Genomic DNA, 10,993 nt, shown 5'->3' on the forward strand with positions numbered 1-10,993 from the left:
TAATAGAATCCGTTCCACATTGTGAGAGGCGGGTTGCAGGAAAGTATATTTAGTTAAAGGATGGAAAGTGAGATAGAGAAATATATACGAATAAAATACAAAAAAAACAACAACAAAAAACTGGCTATTTACACGAGGACACAACACAACACACGGCCACACTGCTACGCCATCCACAACGCCATAGCTACGCCATCCACAACGCCATAGCTACGCCATCCACAACGCCATAGCTACGCCATCCACAACGCCATAGCAACGCCATCCACAACGCCATAGCAACGCCATCCACAACGCCATAGCTACGCCATCCACAACGCCATAGCTACGCCATCCACAATGCCATAGCTACGCCATCCACAACGCCATAGCAAGCCTATTAGAAGATAACAGGCACTCACTGCTGCCCCCTAGAGGACGGCATAGCTTCCACATTTCGCCAGGTCCAAACGTAATCTGGTACCTGCAGAATCAGCACCTTCTGGCGTAGTCCATAAGAGAATGGCCTGACAGTAATTGTGGTCAGTCATTAACTAGAGGGAAGTAGTGACTGTGTGTAGTGGTGACCAGATATGGAACATATCTGACCCTCATTCTCATAAATATTTTACCCAAGCAACATTAAAAACGTTCAAGGTTTTGGGTCTGCCATTTTGCTTCTGTACATTCCTGTAGTAGTGGAATGTGGAAAATATTTACTTACTCTGAAGTGTTGAGTTATGATTTCATCACATCAGACTTTAAGGATTTCATGTGTCTTACAAAGCATTTCATAACATAGCTGAACTTTTCAGATTTCATAATGTGTCTTACAAAGCATTTCATAACATAGCTGAACTTTTCAGATAGGGGAGAATTTCAACCCAAGTTAAGCCTAAAAAAAACAGTAACCCATTTTCTTTCCATTGAACATGTGTCAATCGTCAAGCCAAAACTACTCCAGGAATGTTCATCTTGATCTCCTCAGCCCCAACTTCCACAGACACTCCAGAAATCACACCTTTCATTGGTGCCCTGCTACGAAAATCTAAGGCAGTCACCTCTTTCTCCTTAATTCTGGTGAGGCACAAGGCACGCTCATTTTGGTTCTGCCAACACAAAAAAATATATAATAATATACAAAATTCCACTTCTGGTCACCCTCACAGATTCCACTGTACCCAACACTTTCTTCACCATCTTGGCAACATCAAACAGATCTCCCAGGTACATCAAACAGCACTCCTAATAATACAAACTGTGAAGTATTTGCGCCACGAGCAGTAGGCTTGCTAGACGCTGTTTTAACTGTGATTTTAGCTCTCTTTAGCGACTGCAGTCCCATCCAGTATTCTCATCACCTTCATTCTCACCAATCATATTCAAACTCAGCATCCGCTTTCCGCCATTCTGCAGCTCCCAAAATAAAAACTCTCAAGTCACACAGCAAAATAATTGGTTGCCGTGGTTGTAGGAGTGTTTGTGTACGTTCAGAGCTAAGGACAGATTCAGATTGTCTTCAGTACAGGGCAACAGTTAGGCTCAGATACACAACTAGAAAGTGAGGACACGTTTTATTAGAAATTTCATAAATAAGAAAAAAAAAAATAAAGTATAATTTAGAATACTGCATATAAAAATTAAGTTCAATCTGGCCAAAAACTGGATCAGACATGATGCCAAACTGAACAGGATAGTAAGCCATTCTAACACGAAGGGAGACAGAAATCATCTTTACAGCCATGCAAAACTCACTCCTGACAAAAGTACGTTTTCAGTTTGAGACGCACACTGTAGAAATGCTGAGTTGTGTTCGGTAGAGGCACAACACGGAAGAAAACTGAGTGAAACATTTTCCGTTACAAAATGTTTTTTTAAATGTTTTCTGTTGCGTGCCCTAATAAACGTAACCGTGGTAACAGAGATACAGCATGTTATGTAACATAATAATGGCTGCTGTCAAACACACACATCACGCCATCTGCACCTCCTGGTACATCTGCTGTTTCTGTTGCGGTGGACATCTATTCCTCTTGTACCTGGAACAGTAAGAGCAGCAATTAGACACACAGATACAAACAAACAAACACACACACACACACCAGAGGAGGCTGGTGGGAGGAGCTGTAGGAGGATGGGCTCATTGTAATGGCTGGAATGGAATGATTGGAACAGAGTTAAACATGGCTTCCATATGTTTGATACCGTTCCACTTCAGCCATTACAAAGAGCCCGTCCTCCTCTAGCTCCTCCCACCAGCTTCCTCTGACACGTTCCCTCTCTCTCACCATCGGCAGAAGAAGTAGAGCGCTCCAGCGATGCCTATAATCAGAAGGCCCCCACATACCGCCGTCAGGATAACATGTTCTTCTCTCATTGGCTGAAACACCATCTCCAGGTGAGCACACCTGGGCCCGTAGTAACCCATCTCACACCTGGAGAGAGAAAGGGACATGAGTCACACACACTCTCCACCACACTGCTGAGCACCCCCACACTCTCCATCACACTACTGAGCACCCCCACACTACTGAGCACCCCCACACTGCTGAGCACCCCCACACTGCTGAGCACCCCCACACTCTCCACCACACTACTGAGCACCCCCACACTGCTGAGCACCCCCACACTGCTGAGCACCCCCACACTGCTGAGCACCCCCACACTCTCCATCACACTACTGAGCACCCCCACACTACTGAGCACCCCCACACTGCTGAGCACCCCCACACTGCTGAGCACCCCCACACTGCTGAGCACCCCCACACTGCTGAGCACCCCCACACTCATTACAGAGCTGTATCACAAAACACACACACACATAAAGGTGTAGTGTATCCGGTGTACGTGACAATAAATCCTATATATATTTTTTTTAATCTTACTTGCAGTGGTGTTCGTTGATGTCCAGCAGTAGGAGACATTCTCCATTGAGACAGTAGCTCTCCAGACTGGAGTCACACTTCTGGATCATCACCTTCTCCATGCGAGGACGGGACTGCTCCTGGACTGGATAACACCAATCAACCAATAAGCCAGTCAGTCATACATTTAGATAGTTACAAAATATATATATATATACTGTAAATATATAAAGTATGTCAGTTAGTCAGCAGCACCAGTCCAGGAAGAGGGCCTACCTGTTGTTGTTGCTGCCTGACAGGGGGGGCTGGTTGGGGCTGGCTGTGTGGATGAGAGGACACCCGTAGCATGTACATCAGGCCAGACCAGCAACAGACCTGTGCGTGAGAGAGAGAGAGAAAGAACAAAATACCTTTTTTAGCAAAGCAGTTGTACCCTCAATCCTGCAAAATCCCCCCACGGGCCATGGCAGTTGTCTGATCTCTATTTGATGCATGTCATCCTGAAACTCTTAACGGCTTGGAGTTGAATTAATGTTTTATTTTAAGCTTCATTTTACCAGACAGGCCAATTAGGAACAAATGATCATTTACAAAATGGGATGGCAATGACCGTTACTGTGCCTGCCTGGGTCATTCCATTCACATGATGGAGGAGAGCAGTTGATGTTGTGAACATGCCTGGCACGTAGAGTGGCAGCGCTCAGCATGCCAAGCGCCACGCCAAGCAGATTGGGGTTCTTGTGGTGCCAAATCTATTTGCCAGTCTATTTCTGCCCTCTTGTCAACTCCTGATGAAATTGTCATGTTTAGCATGGCAAGATCTCTAAACAGACTGGTGCCCCGACGTGGCTCTGCTCGTCAATGCCACATTCCTGAGACATGGCTTAATGTTGTGAGGTGATATGATCGGTGGCACGTTTACATCTCAATCCCCAAGGCGGCAAAAAAAAAAAATGCAGGTTGGCATTTATTGGGATGACTCATGTACTGGAGGCAGCTCTGCAGAGTGGTCACTAGCTGGCACTGCCACAAAGTCATACAATCTGATTTTAAATCTAACTAACCTTAACCCAAACCTTAACCACACTGCTAACCCTAATGCCTAACCTTAAATTAAGAATAAAAAGTATGCGAAAACGCATCGTTTGACAAATGGGTAAGATAACATGTTAATTGTGTACATACTCCTCTAAAAAATTAAAAATAAAGGACCAAACCTAACCGTTGAATTAAGGCCAATTGACAGGCTAACCGTCGAATTAAGGCCAACTGACAGGCTGACCGTCGAATTAAGGCCAACTGACAGGCTCCCCGTCGAATTAAGGCCAACTGACAGGCTAACCGTCGAATTAAGGTCAACTGACAGGCTCCCCGTCGAATTAAGGCCAACTGACAGGCTCCCCGTCGAATTAAGGCCAACTGACAGGCTCCCCGTCGAATTAAGGTCAACTGACAGGCTCCCCGTCGAATTAAGGTCAACTGACAGGCTCCCCGTCGAATTAAGGCCAACTGACAGGCTCCCCGTCGAATTAAGGCCAACTGACAGGCTCCCCGTCGAATTAAGGTCAACTGACAGGCTCCCCGTCGAATTAAGGCCAACTGACAGGCTCCCCGATGAATTAAGGCCAACTGACAGGCTCCCCGATGAATTAAGGCCAACTGACAGGCTAACCGTCTAATTAAGGCCAACTGACAGGCTGACCGTCGAATTAAGGCCAACTGACAGGCTCCCCGTCGAATTAAGGTCAACTGACAGGCTCCCCGTCGAATTAAGGCCAACTGACAGGCTCCCCGTCGAATTAAGGCCAACTGACAGGCTCCCCGTCGAATTAAGGCCAACTGACAGGCTCCCCGTCGAATTAAGGTCAACTGACAGGCTCCCCGTCGAATTAAGGCCAACTGACAGGCTCCCCGTCGAATTAAGGCCAACTGACAGGCTCCCCGTCGAATTAAGGCCAACTGACAGGCTCCCCGTCGAATTAAGGTCAACTGACAGGCTAACCGTCGAATTAAGGCCAACTGACAGGCTAACCGTCGAATTAAGGCCAACTGACAGGCTAACCGTCGAATTAAGGTCAACTGACAGGCTCCCCGTCGAATTAAGGCCAACTGACAGGCTCCCCGTCGAATTAAGGCCAACTGACAGGCTCCCCGTCGAATTAAGGCCAACTGACAGGCTAACCGTCAAATTAAGGCCAACTGACAGGCTCCCCGTCTAATTAAGGTCAACTGACAGGCTAACCGTCGAATTAAGGCCAACTGACAGGCTAACCGTCGAATTAAGGCCAACTGACAGGCTAACCGTCGAATTAAGGTCAACTGACAGGCTCCCCGTCGAATTAAGGCCAACTGACAGGCTCCCCGTCGAATTAAGGCCAACTGACAGGCTCCCCGTCAAATTAAGGCCAACTGACAGGTTTACCTTTGAACTTATCATATTTCTTCTCGAATCCGGAGGATATAAAACAATAGAGGTAAAATAGATATCGATTTTGAGACATGACATGTAGTATTTTCATATGCCAGGGATCATCAACTTATACTGAACAAAAATATAAACATAACATGTAATTGACGTGTTGTGTTTTCCAGTTCGCGCCAATATCCAGCAACTTCGCACAGCCATTGAAGAGGAGTGGGACAACCTCCCACAGGCCACAATCAACAGCCTGATCAACTCTATGCAAAGGGGATTGTGTCGCCCAGCATGTGGCAAATGGTGGTCACACCAGATACTGACTGGTTTTCTGATCCACGCACCTACCTTTTAAAAAAAAGGTATCTGTGACCAACAGGTGCATATCTGTATTCCCAGTCGTGGAAATCTATAGATTAGGGCCTAATTAATTTATTTCAATTGACTGATTTCCTTATATGAATTGTAACTCAGTAAAATCTTAGAAATTGTTGCATGTTGCGTTTATATTTTTGTTCAGTGTATTACGAAATCCAACGTTTTGGATATAATGTCAATGATATGTTAGCGAAAGATCCCACTGAACGATTCAGAACACGAAGAATCATATTTGTCTCTGTAAAATGTATTTTATAACATAAGGAAGTTAAATTTCAACAGCAAAGCACGTTTTCACCCACTCTGGGCGGAGTGGGTGCACACCCTAGATTCTGACTTTGCAGCTGGCCCATCTAGAAGAAAAACGCTCAGTTCTGCCTCCAGGGCAAGACTCATGACAATAAATAATAACATGCCATTTAGCAGACGCTTTTATCCAAAGTGACTAACAGTCATGTGTGCATAGATTTTTTACGTATGGGTGGTCCCGGGGATCGAACCCACTACCCTGGCGTTACAAGCACCATGCTCTACCAATTGAGCTACAGAGGACCACCAATAAACGTCAACCTGCAACAAGACTAGAATATGGCTTCGTCAGACAGCCAGATAGACAGTGAGAAAGAATTGTAACCAGGTACCTATATACAGTACCAAGAATAACCAATCAACAGGTAAATACTACCCTGCTCTCCCGCTCCCTGTTTCTGTGGCCATGGCAGCCAACATATTTTCCAAACAGCTGAGTTGATGAGGCCAATAAAAACAGAGGCCTTATGATAATACCCACTTGTCACACAACGGTTGAATCAACGTTGTTTCCACGTCATTTAAATGAAATTACGTTGAACCAATGTTGATTTGACGTCTGTTCCCAGTGGGTAGGTTGTTATGAGCTTAGATATAACGTCAAGTAGAAATAGTCATTGGAAGTCCCATTGGGTTAAATGGAACGAGTATGTTTAATGTAACAGTGTGGATACACAACAAGCCTTCTTGTATGTATCATTTATGCAGCCAGTCCATTCCCATAGTTCTATTTGAGATAGGAATGTCTCAGAGAAGCCCTGGGCATGAGTACACCATGAGTACACCATGCCCTAAGACGTGATGTAGTCCCCTATGGCGTCTATGGCGTCTATACAGCCATGTCGCAAAGACATATATTAGCATACATCATCAGTGCATTCATATAGGATTAGGGTATTTAACTTTTCACACCTTAAAATTAACGGTCAATTGACGCTGTCAATCTCTCTCTATATCTATCCTTATCTAAAAACAAGTCATTTAAAAAAGTGCGTAGCCAGTGGACATGTAATACCATAGGCTGAAGCGATTTGTTTTCTGACGCGCGTAATGCGCCTCTCCAAATGACATTGTACTTTTACACAGCTGCTTATCTCGGAACTAAATTTTACTTTAAAAAAAAAAACAACTGAAGCCAACAACTCACCGAGAAATGAGAGAAGGACGGACGGTTGTGGGTTCCTCATCGCTCTTTAGTGGACGGAGGTGGAGCGAGACAGCAGCGGAGAGGATGGGCCGCTTTTAAACGGGTCATGCAGGAAACCGTATCTGCGGGTAGACGGGTATGCACCTATCGTGATTGATTACAGGCATTTCCGACCTGTCAAATAGACGCATTACCATAAAGGTTCTCTCGTATTAGCCTACGGGCTCAAAACCAGACTAGCAACAACATTAGGCCTCCTCGGAACCTGTAACAATCAGGTCTGGTTTAATACAGGGTGTGGACTGCCATTATGGACAACCTGCTTTGCTTTTATTCATATACCCTTTGCAAAAGGTTTTTATTGGCATAAACCTCTAGATCGCCATCATCATTCAAAGTAAAGAGGGAATGAAACTAGATCAAACGCTCTTAATGCCCAACCTGCCATTCAAAGGTCCTTTCATTTACAAAAGAACTGTCAATTCCGGATTATTGCGCTATGTTGATGACCAGGTTTGGTCTGGGAATCAGGTGTTAGAATGGAAGATATAGAATAGGCTAGAATTTGTATTGTCCATTTGGTGAGATCACAGGCTTAATAAATCTCCCTAAAGTCGACTGATGCTCTACAGCAGGTTTTCCCAATCTCGGTCCTGGGGACCCCAAGGGGTACACGTTTTGGTTTCTGCCCTAGCACTACACAGCTGATTCAAATAACCAACTAATTATCAAGCTTTATTTTGAATCAGCTGTGTAGTGTTAGGGGCAAAAACCAAAACGTGCACCCCTTGGGGTCTTGATGACAGAGTTTGGGAAGCGCTGCTCTACAGCATCAAACAGTGATGCCATTTTGAATAGCGCCCTGTGTGTTTCTGTTTATGCTAGAGATTGACCCTTTGTTGTACTGGCTGCAATTCAATCCCCTCTTTCCGCCTTTATAAAATGTGCACCTTTTCCATAACATGGGGCTTGAGAAGGCCCAAGTCCAAGATGGTGTAGCAGTGCGGTCCTGTATTCTGTTGTGTCCTCGTGTAAATAGCCAGTTTTTTTTTTTTTTTTTCCGTATATATTTCTCTCTCACTTTCCATCCTTTAACTAAATATACTTTCCTGCAACCCGCCTCACCCAATGTGGAACGGATTCTATTATTTCCTTATACCTTTTATCAAGAACCTATGGCTGAAACTAGCCAGCTAGCCAGCTAACTAGCTACTTGCTATTAGCCACCGTTAGCGGTCTTCACCACTGTCCGTGGCCTGCACTACCTACCAGCCAGCTCTAGCCTGGACAATTATCGGCCAGTCTGCACAGCATGCTATTGACCCAGAGCATATCGGATTTTCTGCCGGAATCACTGACTCACTGGACCTTAACACCGGATCATCGCGACTAGCTAGCTGCAACCGAATGGCTGTTGTTGGCTAATCACCACTGTCCCGACGCACCAGTTAGCCTTGAGCTAGCCTCGAGCCAGGCCCATCTCCCGGCTATCTACCTCTCTGTCAACCGGATGGGACCTCCTAGTGTCGACAGGGAGCCCCGCCGATCCATCACGACTGGTCTGCCGACGTAATCGTCTGATGTGGTTTCAACAGGCTTCCCGTTGCGACGACCACAAAGATCCATCTGCTAGCCCCGGCCCGCTAGCACGCGCAACAGCCATGCCTCCTGCTCGCCTGTGCTGTAGCAGCCTACGAACTGCTCCCGGACTTACCTATTGCTGTTCACTGGACCTTATGATCACTCAGCTACACAGCTAATGCCTGCTGGACTGTTCCTTTACACGGTACCCCATCCTGTTTATCTGTTTAGCCTCAGCCCAAACTTTTGTCGCCATTACCAGCTGTTGTCTTAACCCTCTCGAATAACACCTGTGATTGTGTTATGCCTCTCTCCCATGTCAATATGCCTAGCCTATTGCTGTTTGGGTTAGTTCTTATTATACTATTTCACTGTAGAGCCCCCAGTCCCGCTCAACCTGCCTCAGATAGCTCCTTTGTCCCACCCACCATACACGCAGAGACTGGCTCAATCGGTACCTCCAGTGATGCTATCTCTTTCATCGTTACCCAATGCTTATGTGTACCTCCACTGTACTCATATCCTTCCATATCCTTGTCTGTACATAATGCCCTGACTCAATTTTACAACGTCCGGAACTCTGCCCCTTTTATTCTCTGTACCCAACGCACTAGAAGACCAGTTCTTAAAGCCTTTAGCCGTATCCTTATTCTAGTCCTCCTCTGTTCCTCTGGTGATGTAGAGGTTAACCCAGGCCCTGTAGCCCCCAGTATCAATCCTACTCCCCAGGCGCTATCATTTGTTGACTTCTGTAACCGTAAAATCCTTGGTTTCTTGCATGTTAACATCAGAAGCCTCCTCCCCAAGTTTTAGTTATTCACTGCGTTAGCACACTCTGCCAACCCTGATGTTCTAGCAGTGTCTGAATCCTGGCTTTGGAAGGCCACCAAAAATTCAGAAATGTCCATCCCGAACTACAACATTTTCCATCTAGATAGAACTACCAAAGGGGGCAGAGTTGCAATCTACTGTAGAGATAGCCTGCAGAGCTCTATCATACTATCCAGGTCTGTGCCCAAACAGTTTGAGCTTCTACTTCTAAAAATCCACCTTTCCAGAAATAAGTATTTCACTGTTGCCGCTTGCTACAGACCCCCCTCAGCCCCCAATTGTGCCCTGGACACCATATGTGAATTGTTTGCCCCCCATCTATCCTCAGAGTTCGCACTGCTTGGTGACCTAAACTGGGATATGCTTAACACCCCGGCCGTCGTACAATCTAAACTAGATGCCCTCAATCTCACACAAATTATCAAGGAACCTACCAGGTACAACCCTAAATCCGTAAACATGGGCACCCTCATAGATATCATCCTGACTAATTTACCCTCTAAATACACCTCCACTGTCTTCAACCAGGATCTCAGCATTCACTGCCTCATTGCCTGCGTCCGTAATGGGTCCGCGGTCAAACGACCACCCCTCATCACTGTCAAACGCTCCCTAAAACACTTCAGCGAGCAGGCCTTTCTAATTGACCTAGCCCAGATATCCTGGATGGATATTGACCTCATTCCATCAGTAGAGGATGCCTGGATGTTCTTCAAAAGTGCTTTCCTCTCCATCTTAAATAAGCATGCCCCATTCAAAAAATTCAGAACTAAGAACAGATATAGATATAGCTGATGTTCTGAAAGAGCTGCAAAATCTGGACCCCTACAAATCAGCTGGGCTAGACAATCTGGACCCTTTCTTTCTAAAATTAGCCGCCAAAATTGTTGCATTCCTATTAGCCTGTTCAACCTCTCTTTCGTATCGTCTGAGATCCCCAGAGATTGGAAAGCTGCCGCGGTCATCCCCCTCTTCAAACGGGGTGACACTCTAGATCCAAACTGTTACAGACCTATATCCATCCTGCCCTGCCTTTCGAAAGTTTTTGAAAGCCAAGTTAACAAACAGATCACTGACCATTTCGATATCCCACCGTACCTTCTCCGCTATGCAATCTGGTTTCCGAGCTGGTCATGGGTGCACCTTAGCCACGCTCAAAGTCCTAAACGATATAATGACCACGATCGATAAAAGACAGTACTATGCAGCCGTCTTCATCGACCTGGCCAAGGCTTTTGACTCGACTTGTCAATCACTGCATTCTTATTGGCAGACTAAATAGCCTTGGTTTCTCAAATGACTGCCTCACCTGGTTCACCAACTACTTCTCAGATAGAGTTCAATGTGTCAAATCGGAGGGCCTGTTGTCTGGACCTCTGGCAGTCTCTATGGGGGTGCCACAGGGTTCAATTCTCGGGCCGACTCTATTCTCTGTGTATATCAATGATGTCGCTCTTGCTGCTGGTGACTCTCAGATCCACCTCTACG

General features: G+C 45.8%; 1 protein-coding gene across 1 annotated transcript; it reads right to left on the bottom strand.

Annotated features, from left to right (window-relative positions):
* Nucleotides 1-1,534: 1,534 nt before the first annotated feature.
* Nucleotides 1,535-7,201, bottom strand: LOC311141849 (proepiregulin-like; the record flags this gene model as incomplete). Its single annotated transcript, XM_084177342.1, is given in 6 exon segments — nucleotides 1,535-2,018; nucleotides 2,268-2,414; nucleotides 2,865-2,988; nucleotides 3,120-3,218; nucleotides 7,094-7,138; nucleotides 7,141-7,201. Coding segments are annotated over 6 exon segments (543 nt in total). The 3' UTR covers nucleotides 1,535-1,951.
* Between the last annotated feature and the right edge of the window lie 3,792 nt (nucleotides 7,202-10,993).

This window comes from Coregonus lavaretus, assembly GCF_964263955.1.
Source record: "Coregonus lavaretus genome assembly, chromosome: 14".
Lineage (NCBI taxonomy): Eukaryota > Metazoa > Chordata > Actinopteri > Salmoniformes > Salmonidae > Coregonus > Coregonus lavaretus.